A 25184-nucleotide genomic window follows, 5' to 3' on the forward strand; every position below is an offset into this window, starting at 1 on the left:
AGAGTATGTCCATAATTTTTCTTTTTCTTTTTCTTTTTTAGTGTATGAGAACACCATACCCATAGTTGAGGTTAGTCTTTGAGTGCTCCTAGAGTTTCAGAGTGCTACTGTGGGCACTGGTTTTATTTCTCAAAACTTTCTCCACTCATTTAGCTTTTTTTGATTTTTAATTGTATGTGTCTGTTTCAGATTCAGAAAGTAGATCTTTGCGGGGGGCATGTCTACAGAATGAAAAACTTCTGTGCATCAACTATGAATTAATTTTAAGAGTATATGATGCTAGCATTCTTGTAAAAACATATTTATTGTTTTCCATCCATAAAGATTTATTACAAATCATAAACCCTTATACATATCCATGGAATAAAAAGAAGAAACTCTGAAAATAGAACAGTGAAAACATTCAGCGTCTTAGGATTACATGGATAATGGGTCAATAATGTCAGCAGAAGTGGAGGTCATTTGGGGCAAAGGCATCGTGTATGCCTAAACTCTCCCTGTATATAAACAAAGGCTGGGAATTTGCATATAGATTTTTTAAAAAATCTTCTTTTTAAGATAAAGGCAGTTTTGCATTTAGTTTAATGTGAATATTTTCTTTTTTTTTTTTTTTAAAGATTTTATTTATTTATTTGACAGGGATAGAGACAGCCAGCGAGAGAGGGAACACAAGCAGGGGGAGTGGGAGAGGAAGAAGCAGGCTAATAGCAGAGGAGCCTGATGTGGGGCTCGATCCCACAACGCCGGGATCACGCCCTGAGCTGAAGGCAGACGCTTAACCGCTGTGCCACCCAGGCGCCCCTAATGTGAATATTTTCTTAAATGTAAAATTTTAAACAGAAACTTTAATAGCATCATTATTGACACCCTAAGTGGGCTGTATTTCTTTGGCTAAAATGAATGAACCTTTATATAAAATCACACACATTGCCTACTTTCAGGAAGGAGTTACTAATTAAATGTACAAAAGTAATAAAAGACAGTATGCCTTCATCAGATTATCTTAATTATCTAATTGATAACAGTTTTTATAAGAATATCAACTCATGGGAAGTCATAGCTTTAGTCTTTCTTGCATTTGCACACAAAGCTGATTTTGTAAATTCTTATAGAATTAAAGAAAAATGAAATGGATACATATTTACATGTTTTGGTTTGAATAGAAACATTCTGTTATTTTCAAGCTAGAGAAACATCAGTTTTAGTTCACTGCCTGGATTCCAAATTAATGAGTTCCAAAATGATGTTTAAGTTTTTTTTTTTTTTTTGACTTTTACTTACCTATCATCGTTGTATTTTATTTCCTTCGTCCTAAATGTAAATGCTGACACACATGCCCTGTGTATGTCAGCCAGGCCTACCATATTTTGTCCTCCGTAAGTTTCATATGGACTTTCCCGAGGTTCTGCACAGAACGAGTTTTGAGATCCCCAGACCTGACTTCCACTTTTTGTGGCCGGGGTCTCTGTGTAATCCGCAAGCACAGATAGTCATCCCTGGCCGTGGTGTGGGGCAAGCTACGGGTCACAGGCATAATCAGCGGATAACTGGCTACCTGAGTTTGCATTTTGTTGACGTTCTTTTGATAAGGAGATAGGCAGGGCGGAAAGAGTGCAGACCTTCTGAGTCAGACAGGCTTTTGAATACCAGTTGAGGCACACTCCAGATGTGTGTGACCTTAGGAAAATTCCTTCACCTCTCATTGTTCATTTTCTTGTCTGTAAGATTAGGATGGTAATACCTTTCTCGCAGGGATCTTCTGAGGATTAGTAATGGTGTATGTTAACCGTGTAATACATGCCTGCCATCATCGTCATCATTTTTTCCAAAGCCTGTTGTCTGTGATTTAAATAATGCGCTATTTAGATTATCTTCTTTCTCTTCATTTTTTTTAAGTGGATTTCTTTTCTTTTTTTTTTTTTTTTCCGAGTTGGGACTCGATCCCAGGACCTTGGGATCATGACCTGTGCTGAAGGCAGACGCTTAACCGACTGAGCCACCCAGGTGCCCCTCTTCTTTCTCTTTACGCATTCACAAGCACAACTGAAAACAAACTGTAGGGTAGCCAATTTATATGCAGATGTGTACGTGTATTTCACCAGTTGTGGTTACAGTTGCCATATCAAAGGGGAAATGAATCCGTCCTGCTGCAGAATGAGCCTGACTCTCTGCGTCCCTCAAGTGGCCCGCAGTGTAAATAGATACTGTATCCGAAATACAAAGCGGCCACGCGAAAGTGCTGTGACTTACGCGTAGCCAGGGGAGAACGGGGCTGTGGAGCTAGGTGGTGATCTTAAGGTGAAGATCTGAAAAGAAAAATTCTAGAACTTCATGATCCAAGAGCTTGTCAGGGAAAATGCTGTTTGGAGGCCCTCGGGACAATTCTGTAGTAAGAATAATGGAAACTGTGGGACGCCTGGGTGGCTCTGTCCTTAAGCATCTGCCTTCGGCTCAGGTCATGATCCCAGGGTCCTGGGATTGGGTCCCGCATCGGGCTCCTTGCTTAGCGGGGATCCTGCTTCTCCCTCTGCCTGCACCTCCCCCTGCTTGTGCTCTCTCCCCCACCCCCCGACAAATAAATAAATATGATCTTTAAAAAAAGAAGAATGGAAACTGTATCCCTATTTTAACTTTTTTTTATAAGGAAACTCCCACTTTTGAAGATGATGGCCTCATATCTAGGGAAAATTTTTCTTATAAAATCATGTGCCACTGACCATTCTTGGCATGCTCCCATGAGTGTGCCGTGAAGCAAGCTCACTACAAAGAGATTCTGTAAAGGCGTAGGATCGAGTACAGTCAGAATGTCAGGTGTCCTATTAGAGAAGCATACTTCTCCCCTCCCCCCACCCCGCCCTGCAATTCAAACACACCTAGTTTTTTTTTTCCAGAGTTAAAATAAATCATTGCGGTTTTTGGCATGGGTAGGAGAAGAAAGAAAAAAAGAAAACAAAAAAAAAGCTAGACTCTCACTCAACAAAGTATCTCACACTCTGGGAAGCACTCCAGAGGGGAGACCTGCTGAAGAAATAGTCAATTCATGTCACCCTTTCAGTCCTGGGTGCTGGGGCTGGGGGTGGGCATGGCAGCCCTGGACGCGCTCATTAAGTTTTAGTGTTTTATTCGCTTCTTTTTCTTCGAGCATATATACCTGAGTTTGCATCATTTGCACAGAGAACACAGCTGCATTTGTAACCCCCCTTGTTTTTCTTTGTCATTTTCTATTAAAGAGTAAGTTTTAGCACATTAAATATTTTTGGTACCCTTAGAGTGGGTCAGATGCGTACGCCCCAAGTGGCGCTTGGCATTTCGCAGCCAGTGCTACGTCACTTTCCTCCTTTCTCTCGGGATCTCGTTTCTTCTCGTGGTCCCGAGTTCTGCCTTGCCGGGCCTGCACTCACAAGGGCACCCTTGCCTCGTCCTCTCTGTTCCACTGCAGTCCTGAGAGGTGGTAGATCGAGTCCCCTCCCTGAAACTTGCTGGTCCACAGCCGAATCATCACCTTCCCCTCTGCTTCTCTTGTTTTTTAAGAGCCAGAGAGCCAAGTTCAGATGTAAGCCCCACCCCCTCCTCTCGGGGACCGTGAGCACATTCCCTCGCCGTCCTATCCAGGCATGCTGGATGCTGATGCTGCTACGCTTAGCTCCCATTCCTTTGCTTCACTCGGCAAATAGTTTTACCTCCAGAACAGCCTAATTACTGACTATAATTGAAATGAACGAAACAAACTAACAAGTGCCTACAGTTTGCCAGCTGCTGAACCAGTAGATGACGCCGCTGTTTTCACAGAGCTCACAGGCCGTTGGAGGAGAAAGACCGCTAAACAGACAATTAGAGTATAGTGTGATTAGTCCTTTGAATTGGGAGCAAAGGGAACGCATGAACTTGGTACCAAACCCAAATTTAAAGTGTTGGGACAGATTCCCTAAAGCGTATCTAAGCTGAAACAACAAACACGAGTTAGCACCTGTCGAGGCGTCTGGGTGGCGCAGTTGGTTAAACGTCCCGATTCCTGGTTTCAGCTCAGGTCATGATCTCAGGGTCTTGAGATCGAGCCCCCTGTCAGGCTCTGCGCTCAGCGTGGAGTTTGCTTGAAGACTCTCCCTCTGTCTCCCTCTGCCCTTGCCCCCACCTGCACCCCATCCTCCCTCTCTTTCTCTCTGTCTCTCAAAAAAACCCAAAAACAAAAAAACACGTGAAGAGGACAGGAGTGTCCTTACAAAAGCAGGCAGCATGTGATGAGTCCCCGCAACATGAGGGAGAACCTGCCACATCTCCGGAAGCAGGGTAGCCCCACGTAGCTGGAGCTGCGGGGCATGGGACGGAGTGGCAAGAATGCAAATTAGGGACACCAGGGTAGCTCCCAACGTGCAATCTGTATAAACCTGTCAGAGAATTTCTGTTTGATTCTGTGTGCAGTGGAGGCAGAAAGCGAGATGCTGGTGAGGAGTGGCAGAAGCCGGAACCGGGGTGGCAGAGACAGGAGGGAGCAGTGGCTGAGGGACATCATAAGGTGAAGGGGAGTTTGTTGTTGTTTGAAGGTAGGAGAGAATTTATTTGCTTAAGTGCTGACAGAAAGGAGATGAAGATGCAGGAAAAGGATCTCTGAGAGAAGGTGTAAATGAGTGCATGACCGCAGAGAAGCACCTAGATGATGGTGTAGATGGGTTTACATATAGAAGCTTCTAGAAAGGACTTCGAAGACCTTTCCACTTGTTGGCTTCTGCGATCTCTGGAGTAGATGAGGTCTTCTGAGCTTGAGGCGGCGATGGCGACACTAGAAGCTGCATTGTGTCTGCAGATTTTTATCGAGGGCTTGCTTTATGGGGATGGTAAGTGACAATAGGATTCCTGCCCTCACAGCACCTCTGTCTAGTGGGAAAGAGACCACGAAGTGATGTGTTACCCAGTTGTTGAATTGCGACTTTTAGGTATTGGGAAGACAGGACGCTCTGAAAACCTAAAAATGAGAAACACAATCGGCAGGGTCAGGACAGTCTTGCAGACTTGCTTGAGGAAGATCTGTTTGAGCCAAACTCTGACCTATCAGGACTCCCTGGGCTCCAGACGCAGGAAGGAACTTGGGCAAATGCTTTGAGGCAAGAGGACGAGGCAGGGACCAGGTCCTGCGGAGCCTTGTAAACCATGTGAAGATTTTCATTTTCATTTTTTTTTTTTTTTTGGAAGAGCCGCTAGAAACTGCATTTCCAAGAATGTTAAGCAAGGAAATGACAGGATCAGAATAGCTCCTTAGAAGGACTCTGTCTGCTGGCGACGGGGGCGGGGGGGGGGGGGTTAAAGTAGCTGGTGAGCAGGTGTGGGACGGCTAAGGGGGCTGGTCCAGGGGTTCACCCTCCACCCAGGTGAGCACGGCAGCACCTCGGACGAGTGCGGCAGCAGCGGCAATCAAGAGGGTAGACCTGCAGCATATTTAGGAGGTAAAATTGACAGGCTTTGGCAATTGTTTGGTGGTAGGGGGTATGTAAGCCAGTTGGAGACTCCCACATGACTGCAGAGAATGGGAGCATTGCAGCTACCATCGTAGGAATGTGAGAAATACAGTCGGTAGGAGAACATAGAATAATTGCTGGAGAACGTGTAAGTCCAGTTTGGTCGTGGAGAGCAGGAACGTATGGCAGGACTGCTCCAGGGCTGTTGTCTAGGGGTGGGTGTGGGGAGGGGCCACCGGATTGATCTTAGACTGGAGGTTTCCTTAGGAAGTGTGATAGGAGGACAGTGTGTAAGAGATTTGAGAATATTAGCAAAATAGAAGACACGGTGGCCCATGGAAGTGAAGGGCTGCTAGATAAGCAGGAAAGAAATGAGAAAGCGCTGGAGGTCCTTGCAACAGTAGGTATGGGAAGAACAACAAGGGATTAGAGATGGAAGTCCTACTGGAAAGTTTGAATTTAGTATTTCAGGAGTGAAATCGCTGCTGGTGATGGCTGAGTCTCGAGGTCTGCCCCATGAGTGGTGGAAGTGAAGTAGAGGGGAAGGTCGTTCGAGACTCGGAGTCAGGGAGGTTAGAGGCTGGCGTTTTGAAGGGTGTTCACGACGTTGCTGAGCTCACCCAAGGCGATGGCAGGAATTGAGGTGCAGAGAATGACAAGAGCCAGGGGCTAACGTCCCAGAACAGTGGCTCTTGACAGGGGCAGCACTGCCCACCAGGATGCATATGGGCATTCAGTCTTTTTTGAAGTCAGAATGGCTAAGGGGGCCAGGAAGGTAGACGTGCCACTTCTGCGGAGCACAGTTCCGACCTGCATCCCACACTCTCTCTCGGATGTTTGTAACAGACATTCAGGGACTGAACAGATCAACACAGGGTGTGGTGTCAAGATAAAAGGTCTGCCTTCCCGGACAACGCAGCACTGTCCCATCCCATTTATTTTTATACTTATATATAAAGTGAGGGTCATTTGCAAAAGTATCGTTTTCTTCACTGTGATAGTCTTGACCTGTTATCTCTATTTCAACTAAGGCTGTTTCCCCCCTTCCCTTTTACCATTTTCCAAAAAGTCTCCCCTGTCCTTCCTTTCTGGTTCCTGGTCTTCATTCACCTATTTCCCTGTGCCTTTCCTGCTTCCGTTTTCCCGTACTTTCTCGTACGGACTGGTTCCTGATCTTATTACTCTTAAATCCAACCTTATTGTAGGTGAGTGCAAACATCGGACATCATTAGGTTTCCTCGTCATGTCCGAGCATCTACATATTGATACACATATTGTTTCATTATAAGTACTTTTTTATCTTTCACATATTACAGTGAGGGCATTTTATTAATTTGAAGGGCTGGTAGTTACCTTAGCTCTGAATTCCATTTCCGGGCATAGATGGGATATTATATTTACTATAAAAAGGGAGAGCTGAGCACCAGGGAATTGGTACTTGACAGCAGTTCTCGGAAAGATGGAAGGTGTTAGTGAGTGACCAGCAGGGGAGACAGGGGAGGGCCCTAAAAGTGTCGGTAACGCAAGGAGGGCACAGCCCCCCGACTCCCACTTCACCTTCACTCAACTTTTCCCTCCACCCAAGATGGCCTCCATTCTCTTCTCTGTCCACCTGTCTGTTCTTCACTGTCCAGCATAAAACCTTATTCTTCTCAAAGCCCATAAGAGGAAGTAGCCAAGGGAATAATACAAATGCCTGGATTCCCGGGATCCTTCCAAGAGAGGGAGCGTGATTACTTTCCGAATTAGCATGAGTCTAATCAAGGCTCAAAGACAATAACTTTCTTAGGGACCCAGCTCCCCCCCTCCCCCCGGGCTGCTGTTATGAGATACCACAGGCGGGGTGGCCTGTCCACAACGGAAATTGACTACTCACGGTCCTGGAGGCTGGCAGTTGGTGGACAGGTGCCCTCACAGCCGGGCGAGGGCCCTCTTCCAGGTCACACACGTCTGCTGTGTCCTCACATGCTGGACGTGGAGGGAGCTCTGTGGAATCTCTTCTTCAAGCGCACCCATCCCTTTCTGAGAGCTCCACCATGACCTAAGCACCTCCTAAAAGCCCCCCCTTCTAATGCCTTGGGCGCTGGGATTCCAACACGTGAATTGGGGGCGGGGGGCACACACATGCAGACCCCGGCATCCAGCATCACCAGGGGAAGGAGTAGTGAAGAGGGGACTCTAACCCAGGACAGTCCGGGCCTGCAGCTTGCGTTCTGCCCGCCGCCCTGACGGCCGAGTTGCGAGACGTTAGCCATTCGGGGCTTGTGACCTTCTAACTTGTGTTTGGACTCCTCCTTGAAACCTTGCGCCCAGTCTCATCATCCTTTTGTGTGACTCTCTCAACCCGGTTACTTTCTTTGAAGGCGGCGTTCACTTCTGTTCCGCACGGCATCTGCACTATGCCTTGTCCATGGGGGTGTTTACTCGGTATACACGGACTGCTTTCTGCACCTCTGGCCTGTGCCGGTTGTCAAACGCTTAAGGACCCACTGAAAGCGGTGTCAGGAGAGTTACCTTGACCGGGGTACATGTGGCGGACGGTTTTGCAAATGTAAAACACATCATTAGATTTGGCTCTAAAATAAAATTAACGTTCAAGGATGTTCTTTTATTAAGCTCTACAAACATCTGAAATTGAAACAGCAGGTGCCCAACTCTGCACTTCGGCCATCTCAGGCGTATATACTTTTTTAGGCTCTTCCGGATACCGTCACTCGGTGATAGACTCAGATACTCTGGTGTGTGTTTCACTGAAAACCTAAGTATTTCTCATCTTTGAAAGGCAGGGATTTACATTCTCATAGTAAAAAAGCAACAAACGAACTAGCTTTTCCTTCGGTACCCCTGACCTCGAGATACTCTACTCGGGATGCCAGGTGGGACCCACGTGCTCCTTCTGTGAATTATAGACGTGTTTAAATGGTGTTTGGTTTCATGCCGCGTTTGTATTCTGCTGTCTTTCAGGCCCTGTAGGAGTCGGTTTGAATGAACTGAAACGAAAGCTGCTTGTCAGTGACACCCAACACTACGGCGTGACAGTGCCCCGTAAGTTCCCTGCTCCCCCAGTAGCAATCGGTCAGCACTGACTTAGCGTGGGTGGCATCCGGCCCCGTTGCAGGCATTCAGCCTCTGGACCCACAACAGCCCTAGCAAGTATGCAGGAAACTGAGGCACAGGAGTGAAGGGATTGCCCCAGACTGCAGAGACCGTTGGCAGGACGTTTGTTAATCACGGCTTCTCTATTCTCAGTTTTTATGGTGAATTTTAATATACATGACACTAAATTAGTATTTACAGATTTTCTCCTAAATAAAAGCCTGACTCTTCTACTTCCTAAAATAAGTGCTAATGTTTTCCAGAGGTTTTCACCAGGTTTAAGATCAGAAGGACCAACCCACAGAGAGCCGAAGGAGGCCTCTTCTAATAGAAGCCTTTCTTAATTACTTTTTATATGTAGTAATTGGCAGATGGTGTTAAATGGGCCTTTCATGGCCATATAATCCAAATATGGTGGGCTTCTTTTCAGTATACAGAATTAGATCTATTTTTATAAAAGAGGTTTTCATAGGCTTTCTTACAAGTGAAATGTGATGCTGGAAGCATTTTGACCTCCAGAATAAATGCCGTTTGACTACTTAATGTGTTGATGTTAGAAAGCCGTCTAAAAGGCTAAAATTGAAATGTTGGCTTTTTCAAGTGGTTTTGGTACTGTTAAAAACAAAACAAAACAAAAAACACAACTGTTTGTATATGGCCCTGAGCAGTGTTCTCTAGTTTTGGAAGAGTTCAACTTTATTTTAAAATTATAGTTCTCTATTACCTCAAGTTACTCCTTGTTACTGCATTTTTCCAAATTATTGTTTATAATCATTTTCAGCCATACGTTACAGGGCCATTGGTTTCCACCAACAGAGATGAAAGGAAAGGAAAATGTGGAAATGTGGAATTAAACAGTGTTTTTTTCCTTTTTTTTTTTAAACTTTAATTATTCACTTCTTTTGCAAAAGCTGATTCGCAATATATGGGTAATTCAAGAATTTTACAAAACAATTGTCAGTCTTAGCAATTACAAAGTACCTGAAGGGTGGAAAAACAGATGACAAAGGGGGAAAAAATGCATGTGTTAATTTCGTACCATGTATTCATCTCCTTTATTTGTCTTCATTTCATCGTCCCAACCACTGAGCAACATCTGCCTGCCACAGAGGAGGAAGCAGGGAGAAAGGAGATGGGCTTGCCCAGAGTTGTACACGTCATAGTTGCACCCACCAAGACTCCACTTTCCATGTCCCTCCTCCCCCCATACAACACTACACAGTCTTTTCCAACTACGGATGCTCTTTATTGTCTCACAGTTAGTAATAAACATCGATTTATTTGGAAGATGATAAATACCAATAAGGCTGTCTCCCAAACATAACCCGTTATGACAGTTTTGGTGTTACTCAAGGACCTAGGGCAACGTACTTGGCCTCAATCTATCCAACACTTCAGATAACATCTGTCTCTGAGGTTGTTAAAGAAATTGACAACATCCAGAAAGGTTCTGCGGCTGGGACTCTCCAAAGAAATCCCCGAAGTAGTAATTTTCCACTCAGAATCACTTTTAAACAGGTGTTAATGTCAGAGAATCCCCACAGAGCAGTGTTTTCCAGACTCGCCTGATGATAAAAATCTCTTGGGCTTCTTAGGAAAAGATTCCAAGGCCTTTCCAAAGAGATTCTCCTTCAGGAAACCTGACAGAATGCCTGAAAGTCTATTTTATATATCCCAAGTGACTCATAACACTGCACATCTTTGGAAAATAACAGCCATAGCATGAACTCCGGGTGATTTAATTAATTACAGAAGAATATATTTTAAGAACAGTGTTGGAATTTGAGATTGTTTTGCTTTGTAAAATACTCCAGGTAGAGTCTTGATTATCTAGAGAAAAATTATTGCTTTGATTATTCGGCCAGTATTCTGTTATATATTTAACTCTAAATCTTTCCCCAAGATGTACTACTAAATCTCCACCAGAATGGGTAAGTTGAAAACAATGGGGAGCAATGGAACTCTCACACATTGCTGGTGGGAGTGTAAATTAATTTCACCCACTTTGGAAAACTAAGTGGCAGTGTCTGTTAAGGCTGAGCCAACATCGACCCCACGACCCCGCGGTTCCACTCCTAGTACGCAGCCACCAGAGACGCACACAGCATGCCCTCGGGTAGTCTTAGAAACATGATGCGCAAGAGCTTCAAACTGGAAACGACCCAAATGCCCAGCAGGAGGAGACTGGAGAGGTACCGTGATGCTATGTTCACACAGCGGAAGACGGCAATGCACGGTTTGCCACTGCAACACAGCCACACAAATGAATCCCCCAAACATGTTCAGCGAGCAGAGGCAGACACAAAAGAGAATATGCGGTAGGAGTCATTTTTACAAATACAGTAAAAGCAGTGCTAGCGTGCGCTCTTAGAAATCTTGAGGAGGTGGGTTGGAAGGGTGGTTCTGGAGTGCTGGAAATGTCCCGTTCCGTGGTCGAGCGCTGCTCTCACGGGCGTTTTCCGAACTGTGAAAACTCATTAAGCTTATGTGTGAACTTCTCTGTACGTTAAAAAGAAATACTTGGTACTTTAGCTCACTGTGGTTCGCGGATGTCGTTTTGCCAGGCTCGACCGCACTGCAGTTACAGAAGATGAACGCCTTCCTTTATTGGAGAAAGCGGGGTGATCGTTACAGGGGATCTTCTCTAGGCTGTTTTTGCAACTGTCTGTGAATCTACAATTATTGCAATTTAAAAACAATTTAAAGGGATGCTAAGTGAGGTAAATACTGCCGCCCTCGGGCTACAATGGCAGAACAGATTAGATGATCTTTACAAAATACCGACGTCACCGCATTAAACATTCCGAGTTGCTTTTAAAGAAGGTGGTGGCCGAGGCCTGTTTTCTGCTCGTTTGCTTCTTTGTGGCAAATCCCAGCCTCAGTGAGCAGCATCGACACTGCGGTGAGGCTCCAGGTGGCCATCAGCACATTGAAATGACTAGTAATATAACCAGCCTTTCGAAAGGCTGTCTCAGGAAATTAAAATAAAGTAGTTAACAAACTGTATTGCAGTCGATGTCAAAGACTTGATGGATTCCAAAGTCTAGTCTGGAATTTGGGCACTCATCGTCAACCACACCTGTTAATCACTTTGTGGTTTCTCGTGAAGGCATATATCATAGTTATATGTTTTCATAGGTTTCAGGGAACTCATGTTCTGTAACACTTCTTTGTCCATAGAAAACCTCAGTTGAGATTTCTAAAATATATATGTAAGAACTAGGGTACCAATTTAAAAAAAAATTTTTTTTTTCTTGTCTCACCATGGCAGTTATTTGGGAATTTTGTTGAAGCAGGGGAAGAGGGTCGAGTTTGGAGCTGGTCTCGTATTTGTTCGGTGTTTGTCTTACACTGTCAACAAAGGGGGTACGCAGACAGTGAACTGTAGTGAGTGGTGGCCTACATTGTGGTTAATATGTCCATCTTTCCCTTTGAGTTCCCTTCTCAAGAATTTCCGGATCCCTTACTCAGGATTCCTCACCGTGAGTGAGTCTGTGTGACTCCTGTGGTCCCTCACTGTGATTAACACTAAAATTCTTCAGTGGTAAAGTTACATCAGGCCTGGATAATTTGGGGTGCTCCCGATAAGCATATGATCACTTTTAAATGTGTTTGGCAGCGCCACAAATGTCTCGTTGGCTTGTGTGGTTCTACTTTTAACCTTCCCGGGGACTCCACACGTCAGGGCGGTGATCCTTACAACTGTGCTGCATTTTCAGAGTGAATAAAAATAACTTTTTCTCAGTTCGTCAGAGACAAATTAATGCACATAAAATTCTCAATTTTGATTTTTCAACAATACATTTTTATGAAGCTTACTATTTGGTAAAGGAACAGCAGTAAACAAAAATGAAACTGTTGAATATTAACCCTAAATTCCAAAGCAGGGCATCATACCAATTTTACTATCTTTCTAACTCTCAGATGTGTATTACGTTATATACACTTAACAGATTCTATTTCTGTTGTGAAATTCATTCTTAGCTTTTATGATAGAATTAAATTTATTAGTATTTCATGGTATTCCTGCAAAAGGTGTGACACCTCATAAAAAATAGCATACCTTCTTGGTGCTTTACCAGTTGAAATACAAAAAACAGTTCCAGGAGATCTGACTATCGTATTAAAATATGCTTGGTAACTAAATAGAAGTCCAACTAAAATTGTTCATATAATTTAAATTAATTGGGTTTTATAAATCTGTTACTTCTTGTATTGGGTTACTTTTTTCTCACTTCCCACAGTTTTCCTTTTATTGAGATATAATTGAAGTAAATAAGTCGCACATACTTCACATGTACAATTAGATCAATGTTAACGTATGTAGACCCACATGAAATCATCACCACAGTCAACATACTGAACATTTCCGTCTCCAGAAAATCTCCGCATGCCTTTTGTAATCCATCCTTCTCCCCCTGGCCTTGGGCAGCCATGGATCTACCTTCTGAAACTATAGATTAGTTTGAATCATCTAGCACTTTATATAGATAAAATTATACAGTATGTTCCCAAATTCTTTTTGCCTGGCTTACTTCACCCAGCATGAGTTTAAGATTCACCGAGGTTGTTTCACGAGCAACAATTCATCCCTTTTCAGTGCTCAGTGGTATTCCACTGTACGGAAATACTATAATTTATTTAGCCATCCATTTCCCTGCTGATGGATACTTGGGGGCTCCCCCCCCCATGTTTCGTTTTTACAGATAAACCTATAAGCTAAATAGTCTGATGAACATATGTTTTTGTTTCTGTTGGGTAAATAAGTCATAATAGAATGGCCGGATCGTATTTAAGAACCTACCAAACCATTTTCCAAAATGGTCATACCATCTTCCAACCCACCAGCCGTGTATGCAAGATCTAGGTGCTGCACAGCTTTGCCGACCGTTGATGTAGTGAGCCCTTTAAGTTTATCTCCGTGTCATACAGACCTGTCTCAGGGATATTACGGTTCAGTTCCAGGCCACCACAATAAAGCGAATACGGCAGTGAAGCAGCTCAAATGAATTTCTGGGTTTCCCAGTACATATAAAAATTATTCCTAAAAGAAATAGTATTTATGCTTATACTGTAGTCTCTTAAGTGTGCAATAGTATTATGTCTGAAACAACAATGTGCTTACCTTAATTTTAAAATACTTCATTGTTAAACAGTGCTGACCATCATCTCAGCTTTCAGTGAGTCGTCATATTTTTGCTGGGGGAGGGTCTTGTCTTGAGGTGGTTGGCCGCTGACTGCCCAGGGTGCTGGTTGCTGAAGGCGGGGTGACTATGGGAACTTCTTAAAATAAGACAATAATGAGGTTCGGTGCATCAGTGGACTCTCCGTTCATGAACTATTTCTCTGTAGCATGCAGTGCTGTTTGATAGCATTTTACCCATAGAGCTTCTCCCAAAATTGGACGCAGTCCTCTCAAACATTGTGCTTCTTTATCAGCTCAGGTAATGTAATACTCTAAATCTCTTTGGTCATCTCAACAATCTTCAGAGATTCTTCACCACCTCAAGAAGCCACTTTCTTTGCTCATCCGTAAGATGCATCTCTTTATCCGTTAAAATTTTATCACAAGATGGCAGTAATTCCCATCTCCAGGCTCCGCTTCTAATTCTAATTTTTGTGCTGTTTCCACCACATCTGCGGTGACTTCCTCCACTTGGGGCTTGAACCCCTCACAGTCATCCATGAGGACTGGAGTCAACTTCTTCCAAACTGTTAATGTTGATATTTTGACCTCTTCCCATGAATCATAAATGTTCTTAAGGACATCTAGAATGGTGAATCCTTTCCAAAGTAAAGTTTTCTTTCCATAAGTCAGTTTTCAATTTTCTTTGCCCAGATCCAGGAATCACTATCTGTGGCAACCATAGCCTTACAGAAATGTATTTCTTAAATAATAAGAATTGAAAGCCACAATTATTCCTTGATCCATGGGCTGCAGAATGGATGTTGTTAGCAGGCATGAAAATAACAATCTTGTTGTACCATACTCTCCATCAGAGCTCTTGGGTGACAAGGCGCATTGTCAATGAGCAGTCGTATTTTAAAAGGAATCTTTCTGAGCACTAGGTTTGAACAGTGGGCTTAAACTATCCAGTAAACCATGTTGTAAATAGATGTGCTGTCATCGTGGCTTTGTCGTTCCATGTACAGGGCATAGACAGAGTAGATTTAGTATAATTCTTAAGGGCACTGGGATTTTCGGAACAGTCAGTGAGCACTGGCTTCAACCTAAAGTCATCAGCTGCATTCGCCCCTAACAAGCCAGACTGTCCTTTGAAGCTTGAAGCAAGGCGTTGACTTCTAGCTATAAGTCCTGGATGGCGTTGTCTTCCAACATAAGGCTATTTCATTTAAGTGGAAATCTGCTTAGTGTAGCCACCTGCATTAATGGTCTTGGCTGGATCTTCTGGAGAGCTTGCTCTAGCTTCTACTCCAGCACTTGCTGCTTCACCTTGTGCTATTCTGTTATGGACACGGCCTCTTTCCTTAAACCTCATGGACCCACCTCTGCTAGCTTCCAGCTTTTCTTCTGCAGCTTCCTCACCTCTCTCAGCCTTCATAGAACGGAAGAGAGTCGGGGCCTTGCTCTGCATCAGGCTTTGGCTTAGGAGAACGTCACGGCTGGTGCAATCTTCTCTCCAGACCACTCAGACTTTCTCCATATCAACAATAAGACTGTTTCACTTTCTTATCATCCGTGCATTCACTGAAGTAGCGCTTTGAATTTCCTTCGAGAATTTTTCTTTGCATTCACAAGTCGACTGTTTGGTGCAAGAGCTTTCAGCCAGTTTCAGGTTTGCACATGCCTTCCTCACTAAGCTTAATCACGTCTAGCTTTTGACTTAAAGTGAGAAGGTGGGACTCTTCCTTTCACTTGAACACTTAGAAGCCGTTGTAAGGTTTTGAATTGGCCTAATTTCAATATTGTTGTGTCTCAGGGAATGGGGAGGCCTGAGGAAAGGGGGAGAGATTGGGGAAATGGCCAGTCACTGGAGCAGTCCGAGCACACACATTTGTTGATTAAGTTCACTATCTTATGTGAGGAAAGTTCATGGCACCCCAAACAGCTACAATAGTAACATCAAAGATCACTGATCACAGATACCATAACAGATACAATAATAAAAAAGTTGGAGACACCACGAGAATTACCAAATGTGACACAGAGACATAAAGTGAGCAAATACTGTTGGAAAAATGGCACTGATAGACTTGCCACAAATCTTCAATTTGTTTTAAAAACAAAATAACCGGGGCGCCTGGGTGGCACAGCGGTTAAGCGTCTGCCTTCGGCTCAGGGCGTGATCCTGGCGTTATGGGATCGAGCCCCACATCAGGCTCTTCTGCTATGAGCCTGCTTCTTTCTCTCCCACTCCCCCTGCTTGTGTTCCCTCTCTCGCTGGCTGTCGCTATCTCTGTCGAATAAATCAATAAAATCTTAAAAAAATAAAAAAAATAAAAAAAATAAAAACAAAATAACCAAAAGCAGTGTCTGTGAAGCCCAATAAAGCAAAGCACAATAAAGCTAGGTATGCCTCTATGTGTGTAGTGGTATCTCATTGTACTTCAATTTGCATTTAACTAATGACTAATAAGGTTGAACAGCATTTCGTGGACACACTCATTTATGCATCATCTCTTTTGGTAAAGTGTCTATTCAGATATTTTGCCCATTTTTAAAAATTCTGTTGTCTGAGTTTTGAGAATTCTTTATATATTCTGGATCTGTCTTTTATATGATAAGTGTGTTATTCATATATTCTTCCCAGTCTGTGGATTGCCTTTTTTTTTTTGAGAGTGAGCACAAGGTGGGGGAGGGGCAGAGGGAGAGAAAGAATCTTAAGCAGGCTCCGCACCTGGCACAGAGCCCAATGCAGGACCCAGTCTCAGGACCCTGAGATCATGACCTGAGCTGATATCAAGAATGAGATGCTTAACCAACTGAGCCACCCAGGCATCCTGTCTTTTCATTTTCTTAATGTTGTTTTTCAAAAACCAAAAGTTTTTAATTTTGACAAAGTCTAATTTATTATTTTATGTTTTGTGCTTTTGGTGCTCTGTCTAAAAATCCTCTGCTTTTTCCAGAAGTTTTATAGTTTTACATTTAACATTTAGGTCTTGATCCATTTCAAGTTATTTTTTCATGTTATTTAGCAGACTTGCCTTGTTTCTGATCTCAAGGGAATATAACTCCCATCTTTTACCATTAAGTATGATGTTGACTCATCGATGCCCCATTATTTGTTTGAAAGCATTATTCCCTGTGATACCTAGTTTGCTGAGACTTTTTGTCATGAATGGGTGTTGAAATTTTTTCTAATGCTCTTTCTAGATACATTGAAATGATCATGTATTATTCTTGATTCTATTAATGTGAATTCCATTGATTTTCAAATGTTTGGCCAACCTCTCATTCATGAGATAAAGTCTACTTGGTCATGATCTGGTATCTTTTTTGAAAGTGTATTGTTGAATTTAACTTGCTAATATTTTTGTTAAGAACTTTTGCATCTAAATTTACGAGGGATATTGGTCTGTAATATTTTTAATGTCTTTGTTTGATTTTACTATTAGGGTTATACTATCATAAAGTGAATTAAGTAGTGATTCCTGTTTATGCAAAAAATATGTTGATGTAGGATTTGTGTGATTTCATTCTTAATGATGGACAGACTTCATCAGCCATCTAGGCCTGTACTCTTTTGGGGAAGGTTTTAAAAACCAGATATATTTAGGGGCACCTGGGTTGCTCAGTCGGTTAAGCATCTGCCTGTGGCTCAGGTCCTGATCCTGGGGTCCTGGAATCGAGCCCCATGTCGGGCTCCCTGCTCAGCAGGTAGTCTGCTTCCCCCTCTGGCCCGCCCCCTGCTTGTTTGTGCTCTCTCTCTCTCTCTCTCTCTCAAATAAGTAAATAAAATCTTTAAAAAATAGATTCATGCAGTAGATACAGGGGTGCTCAAGTATTGTTTCCTTTTGTTTCAATTTTGGTTCTTTATACTTTGAAGAAATTTTTCCGTGTCGTCTAAATTGTCAAAGATGTTGGCATAAAGTGGTGCGTAATATTCTCTAATCCTTTTTAATGTCCATAGGATCTCTGATAATAACTCCTTTTTCATTATTTATATTGGCGATTTTTGTTCTCTTAATCACTGTAATTAGATTTTAAATTTTGGTTGTTTTTTTTCCTTTTTTTCTATTTTGTTAATTTCTGTTTATTATTTTCTTCTCCTTGGCTTGGGTTTACTTTGATCTTTTCTTTCTAGCAGTGTTTAAAATGAACTTTCAGTCACTGATTTTAGAATCTTCTTTTCTAACAGAAGTACGTAAAGATATGTTTCCTGCTGTGCCCTGTGTTCTATCCCCTAGCTTTGGTAGGTTGTATTTTCCTTGTCATGTGCTTCACAGTCTTTGCTCACTTCTGGTGTTTCATTTTTGAATCATAATATTTGCAAGTGTGTTATTTAATTTTCAGATATTTGAGGTTTTCCTAGATATCTTATTTTTGGTTTTTCATTATATGGTTTATAGAGAATTGACTCTTTATGATTTGGCTTCTTTTAAATTTATTGGGACTTTTTATGGGCCAGCATATGATCTCCCTTTGACAAACACATCATGTGTATTTTGCAGTTACTGGATGTCGCATTACACAGGTATTAATTAGACCCCTGACGGTGGTGGTGGTGTGTAGATCCCGTGTCTTACTGGCATTTTGTCCAGCTCTATCAGTTGTTGAGAGGTGGTAAAACCTATTCTGATTGTGAATTTGTCCATTTCTCTATTTCAACTCAGCCAATTTTTGCTTCATGTATTTTAAAGTTTTGTTATTATGTGCGTACAAATTTATAATTGTTATAAGTTTCTCTTTTATCATTATGAAACATTCTTCTTTATCTCTGGTCATACTCTTTTTCTTAAAGTGTCTTTTGTCTGATACTAAAGTAGACACTTTAGCTGCCTTATGCTTACTGATTACATGGTACACATAGTCTTCCATCTGTTCACTTTCAACTTATCTGTGTCTTTATATTTAATGTGTCTTTCTTATAAACTTACAGACAGCCTGTACCAGGGCCTTGCTTCTTCACCCATTCTCTCTCTGCCTTTTATTGGAGTATATAAATCAATTAACATTTATTGAATTGTGGAAATGATTAAATTTAAGATACTTTTATGTTTTTCTGTGTATCCCGATTTTTTTTTGCTTTTTATTTCTTTTATTATTATTATTTGAATATTTATTAGTGTTCCATTTCAATTTATCTATTGGCTCTCTGCTTATATGTCTTTGCCTTACTTGTTACTGGTTGCTCTAGGGGTTACGACATGCTTCATGTCTAACCATTCACAGTCTACTTAGAGTTAGCTTCATGCCATTTCACGTAATATATAGAAACCTTGCAGTCATTTAAATCCCTTTTTGTCCTAGTCCTTTTTGTGCTAGATGACAAATGCGTGTGTCTGCGTACATTGAAAACTCTACCAGATATTATAACTTTTAAATCAGTTATATATGTGTGTGTATGTTTAAGGAATGTAAGAGAAGAAAACAGACTTATGTTTCTATTCAGCTGTTCTTTCTGTTGCTCTTTCTTCGTTCCTTGAAGATACAAATTTCCTTCTTAACATTTCCTTTTAGCTTAAAAACTTCCTTGACTATTCTTTTAGAACAGATATGCTGATGAATTCTCTTAGTCTCTCTTCTACTGAGAAGGTGTTCGGTTTGCCTTTTTCTCTTGAAGGATATTTTAGGTGAAGTTCTTTTCTTTCAGTACTTCAAGTCTAGATAATTAATCTCATTGAGTTCTTGTTTTTACGATTTATAATAAATCTGTAGTCATTGAAATCATTATTCCTCATGTGTACTGTATTGGTTTTAACTAGATGCTTTTAAGGTTTTTTTCTTTATCTTTGGCTGTTAGTACTCTGGTTCTGACGTGTCTAGGCATGATTTTTCTCTCAATTTATCCTATTTGAGATTTGTTGAGCTTCTGAAATTTGTAAACCGTTTGTCTTTCACCAAATTTTAGCAGCTTAGGGCCATTATTTCTTCAAATACATTTTTTTTTTTTTTTGTGCTTCAATATCTTTTCATCTCCTCTAGCATCCAAATTACATATATATTACACAGGTCCCTCAGGCTCCATTTATATCTTTTCAATCTTTTTTTTTTTCTTTGTTGCTCCGATTTTATGATTTCCATTGGTCTACCTTCAAGTTCATTGGCTTTTTTCTCTGTCCTCTCCATTCTGCTGCCTAGCCCATCTAGCAACTTGTTTCTGTTAGATATAGTATATTTCCGTTCTAAAATTTCCATTTGGTTCTTCTTTATAGTTTCCATTTCTCTGAGAATTCATATTTTCATTCATTTCAGATGTGTTTTCCTTTACTTTCTAAAACACAGTTATAAATAGTTGCCTTAAATTCTTTGTCTGGTAGTTCTAACTTCTGGGTCATTCAGAGTTGCCATCTACCATTTTCCTCTTGAGAATTGGTCATAATTTCTTAGTTCTTGTATTCTGAATAATTTTAAATTGCATTGTGGATATTACGAATGCACTGTTGTATAAACGCTAGGTCCTGCTTACACTGGATTAGAAAATACAGGATTAACTTTAAAAACAAACAAAAACCATGAAGAGTTGCAGTGCCAATGCGGCAAGTGAAACCTGGTTATAGCCCATCCTTACTGCTGATTACAACTAGAAACTCTGGGCCCCAGACAGCTATCTGAGCACTTTGAAAATGAGTAAATCAGGAAGATTGTGGAGGGGTGTGAACAGTCTGGAGAATGTTTTCACTTTAGGAAGTAATCACCCTTTTATGTTTACACCTTAACTTCTGTCTCATTTTCTGAGTTGTTTCAATCTCAGTTCAGTTCTCTTAAGTTTTTGCTACACTGGTTTGGGTCTTCCCTGTCACGTGGTTCAGGGGAGAGTCTGATACTGGTGTGCCGAGTTCACAGCTCAGTTCTCTAAGTCTTTTCTACGTTGGTTTGGGGGTGTTCTGTGCTGCTGTTATTCACAGGCTAGGCTGAGACTTGTGTGTTCTAATCTCAGTCCACGTCTGAAAACAGTGTTAGCTTGAGTCTGAACCGCAAGTGGGGTTGTTATTTAGCTGGTCTTGGTTCCTACACAGCATTAGAATATTTTCTTCACCAGTGTTCCTGGATTACCTCCACACTCTTCAATTTGTAAGGGCTTTTTTGTTTTTCTTGGTTCTTTTCACCAAAAAGGGCTCCTACTGGAATCGAGTCACCCAGAACACATGCTGCTCTGTAAATGTTCTCACCCTCAGGGCAAAGCTAAGAAGAAACAAAAGTTAAAACTCTGCCCCATGCAGGTTGATTCCTCTCCACAGTCTACCTGCTTTATTTATTTTCAGAGTGCTGAGATAGTTGTCTGGGCCCAGAGTGTTTTAGCTGTAAGCTGCAGGAAGGATGGACTATGGTCAGTTTTTCACTTGCCCTGTTGGCATGCAACTCCTTAGGTTTGGTTATGTTTTTATAGTTAATCCTGTATTTTCTGCTCCATTGTAACTTAGTAGCAGACCGGCAACGTAGTATTCTAAGAAGGTGTTTATAATTTTGCAAAGGAGGAATGAATAGCACACAGAGGTCTTCGAATTCAATTAGTAAAACAAAACATTGATGGCATACTCACTCTGCGCTGTGTGTGGAAGACAGTAAAATAATTTCAGAGCTTACCTTACAACCTAGCAGGCGTTAGACTTGTTTCAGCAATCAGTAAATATGATAATAAGCATTATCTGCAAAAGCCAGGAGTTTTTCCTCAAGGGTTAAAATACCATTTTTATCTAACATATTAGAGCACCTTGAAAATAATGAATAGCACAGACCCAATGCAATTTAATTTTGAATCTATATTCAAATCAGTAGAAAATCTGAATGACACTTTATTAGCTAATTTGCTTTTTCCTAAGTTTTTAAATCTGGCTTATGAAAAATACATTTTTATTTATTTATTTATTTATTTATTTATTTATTTATTTAATTTATTTTTTAAAGATTTTCTTTATTTCTTTATCTGAGAGAGCAAGAGAGAGAACGCCAAGCAGGGTGAGGGACGGAGGGAGAAGCAGGCTCTCTGCTGAGCAGGGAGCCCAATGAGGGACTAGATCTGGGGACTCCGGGATCATGACCTGAGCTGAAAGCAGATGCTTAACCGACTGAGCCACCCAGGCGCCCCGAAAAATACTTTAATACATGATGATTTCTTTTTTAAGTATCTTCCTCTGGGTGGCTGATGTAAACGTTTGTAAACTCTTTTTAATTAAATTGCAGACACAACCAGAGCAAGAAGAAGCCAGGAGAGCGATGGTGTGGAATATATTTTCATTTCCAAGCATTTGTTCGAGACAGATGTACAAAATAACAAGTATGTGGGAGTTTTTGTTGGTTATTTTTAAGCCTGTGCCTCTGTATCCAGTTTTAGGCAACCGAGGGTTACCTTCCATTTGAAATATATTTTAAGTTTTATAATATTTGAAATGGATAAAAAGGTGATAATTCAATTAGTAGGTGTTACCAGTCTTCACCTGTAATTTTTTAATAACCTAGAGCTGCTATGTTTCTGGTAAGTATTTAAATGGGTAGGAATCATTTTGAAGGATGAGGGAATGTTGCTCGTATATTATTGTGACCTCTTTCTACGCCACTCATTGAATCTTAACATAGAATTTGAATAGAATTTTCTTTAAAAAACTAACACCGATGTAATAGATTCCTAGTTCCACGATCTCTTCCACGCACACCTCTCTCCCTCACTGGCTCTTCAAACAATTAAAAATACTGTTCATCACCTTGCTTGTACCATGTCCTCTGGCCAGCTCTAACTCCCCCACCTCCCCAGGTCCTCCATTTGCTTCAGCGGGAATATTTTAGGGTATCAGGGAGCAATGTGTGTTTTAATGCAGGATTTGGGGATTTTATTGAAACATCAAAATGCTTTTTTCCACGTTTGGCACAGCGATTGTGTTTTTATAGCACGTAATCGGCTGCCCTGCTTCCATTAGCCACCAAGCAGTTCCTCCTGTCGTTCTGAAGCTGAGCGTGGTTACTCTGTAGCGTGCAGTGAAATTTCAGTAGTTTCTATTGTTTGGCTTATTCACTGTTTTATTGCATTGCATTAGTTCTGAAAAAGAGGTGATGGAAAACAGAGTACTGCTGGACTGAAGTACTTTTTTTCTGCTTAAGTGTAATACAAGCAAGTGTTACTGATCCGAAAATGTAAAATACAAGATTTTTTAAAATTGACATTCTGGAGGACTTGGCCCTACTTATTTTACTGAACACAGTAAAAAAAAAAACCATGTTCAGCAAAAATCTTTTATATATTTGAGTTATGTCTTTCCACTTGTATCTGTAATTAATTCACAAATGGCGCTGATGCAGATCTGATTTCCTGCAGGTTTCTTGAGTACGGTGAATATAAAAACAACTACTACGGCACAAGCATAGACTCCGTGCGGTCGGTCCTGGCTAAAAACAAAGTTTGTTTGTTGGATGTTCAGCCTCACGTACGTGAACAAGGCACCATTCAGCGAGCTACCACGCTTCATGTGAACCTTCAGGATGGGGGACAGATCTGAAGGCTACTCACTTTGGGGCATATCAGTGGCTTTCCTAATGACAAAAGCATTTAAGTGTAATTCGAGAAGTCTCTGGTGAGAGGGAGAAGAAAAAAAGGCCCATAGTGTTAGAAAAGAGGAGTAGGGGAAGCCACAAGGTCTGTGTGTAACTCTTGCTTGTATTCCGTGTTTGCCAAGTACAAGGGCTCTTAGACATTTCTTCTGTGTCGTTTTCTTTAAAAAAAAAAAAAAATGGTTGCTACATGTATAACATATTCTTAAGTGTTAAGTATAAGCGTCTGTAATTTTTACAATGGACACTTTGGGTCTTGGCCCTTTCTCTTGATTCTCTGCACATCCTAGAAGCATACAGCGCCCCCTACCCAGAGCTGTGGGGCATCTCCCAGGAGTGGGGCTGAATGAGGTCTTCTTGCAGCTGTCGGGCGAATCCCTGCTGCCGGCTGGGCCGCTTGTGAACACTGTGGACCGAGGAGGCCAGTGGCTGAAGCCATTCAGTTCTTTTTGAACCCCATCTCCTCCAGCAGGGACCCAACCCCTCGCGTTTTCCTCGTTACCCAGAGGCCGCAGAGTCTTGCTCCACTGATGGGTGCACAACCTCCAGGAGCCGGAACGGCCTGGAGAAGCCCTTCGTTCCTCTTCAGGGGGATGGACCTGGAGTAAAAGCATCCCAAGAATCAGCAGGGCCGCTGCCCCCTTCACTTAGGCCCCGGCGACGGGTAGGGTACTCCTGCTCGTGCAGCGTCTCCCTGCCAGTGCGCTGGGGCTAGTCGTGTCCCGCTCCCTCAGTGTGGGTCCAGCTCTCAGTCCCCAGAGCCTCGCTAGCCCTGCGGACAGAGAGAGGCTCCGGCCCCGCCCCACCCCCGCCGTAACCTTGCGGGGGAGTTCATGGTTTATACTCCCATTCTGGGGAGGCCCTGACGCACAGGCAAGAGGTGATACACCCCCACCCTTTTACCATTCCCCGTCAACTGCAGCTGAGTCCTCAGAAGCACAGCGTAAATTATGTAAGATGTTTTGGTGGGAGAGTGTTGACAAGCTTCATGGAAAGCAGACGCTTGCCCTTTTAGGACACTCCAAAGGACAGAATGGCCAACGAGACAGACAGAATGACAGAGTCCTACCTGACATCAGGAAGAGGCTTAGATGGGATGTTTGGAAGACTTTCATGTGCAGAGTTAGTTAACTCATAGCATCTTTTGAGTATTTGATTTAAAAATCAGTTTTATGATATTTTTAGCTGCTTCTGTTCATTATGACATATTTCAAAACATTTTAAAAGGCAACTTACATTCTCCACCATTTTTTCAGGGGTATAGAATTATGACATTTAATGGTCAACTGAATAATATATTGAAAGAACTGGCCTTAATTAGATAATTTTAAGGAATTTTCTCCTTTGAAAGAAACTTTGGTTTTATTGTAAAATTCACTCATGATGTTATAAAGAAATAAAAATGTATCTTCTTCCTTGCAGACAGTGAAGCATTTAAGGACCCTCGAATTTAAGCCCTACGTGATATTTATAAAGCCTCCATCAATAGAGCGCTTGAGGGAGACAAGAAAAAATGCCAAGATTATTTCAAGCAGAGATGACCAAGGTGCTGCAAAGCCTTTTACAGTAAGTACAGTGATGCTCCGTGAGACGACGTAAGTGGTACCTGGGATCACCCGTGCGGGCGGGAGCCTTCGGGGGACACGGTGTAGGAGATGCTGTGGTCCAGAACGCGATACAGACAGGATTGTACTCGGGTGCATACAGTTTGGGTGATGGCACTGTAACGGCTTTCTGTGCCTCTGTGAGTAGATCCTCCTATTATATTGACTGACCTATCCCGGTAATGACTGAGTGAGGGGTAATCCTGCAGTTCACGGAAGGTGGGAGCTCCGTCCGAGCGGCTGAGTTACAAGCAGATCTGAGAGAGCATTGGCCCTTACGACGTCTGAAGAACCTGCAGGGCCAGAGGGCCGTTTTCATTTGTGGCTGAAAGAGGAAACACAGAAGAGCATCTGATAAGCCAGTTGTGG

The 25184-nt window shown here is 42.1% G+C and overlaps 1 protein-coding gene and 1 long non-coding RNA gene across 7 annotated transcripts in view; one reads left to right on the forward strand and one right to left on the reverse strand.

The window, feature by feature from the left end:
* MPP7 (MAGUK p55 scaffold protein 7) overlaps nucleotides 1-25184 on the forward strand; it is a 205641-nt gene that overhangs the window by 177536 nt on the left and 2921 nt on the right. For both annotated transcript variants that reach the window (XM_045812812.2, XM_087857582.1), the window contains exons 12-15: nucleotides 8415-8495; nucleotides 21853-21946; nucleotides 22979-23087; nucleotides 24634-24777. In XM_045812812.2, coding sequence (XP_045668768.1) covers nucleotides 8415-8495; nucleotides 21853-21946; nucleotides 22979-23087; nucleotides 24634-24777 — 428 coding nt within the window. The remainder of the gene's footprint in view (nucleotides 1-8414; nucleotides 8496-21852; nucleotides 21947-22978; nucleotides 23088-24633; nucleotides 24778-25184) is intronic.
* LOC123802253 (uncharacterized) overlaps nucleotides 9407-25184 on the reverse strand; it is a 79634-nt gene continuing 63856 nt past the window's right edge. The window contains exons 6-7 of one of the 5 annotated variants that reach the window (XR_015722400.1): nucleotides 24987-25140; nucleotides 9407-23810 (exon numbers count right to left, since the gene is read on the reverse strand). This is a non-coding gene — a long non-coding RNA (uncharacterized LOC123802253). Of the gene's footprint in view, nucleotides 25141-25184 lie in introns of all 5 variants that reach the window. The other 4 variants (XR_015722401.1, XR_015722402.1, XR_006782470.2 and 1 more) reach the window with 4 other exon arrangements.

This window comes from Ursus americanus, chromosome 31, assembly GCF_024610735.1.
Source record: "Ursus americanus isolate L20-20 chromosome 31, mUrsAme1.1.p, whole genome shotgun sequence".
NCBI classification, from domain to species: domain Eukaryota; kingdom Metazoa; phylum Chordata; class Mammalia; order Carnivora; family Ursidae; genus Ursus; species Ursus americanus.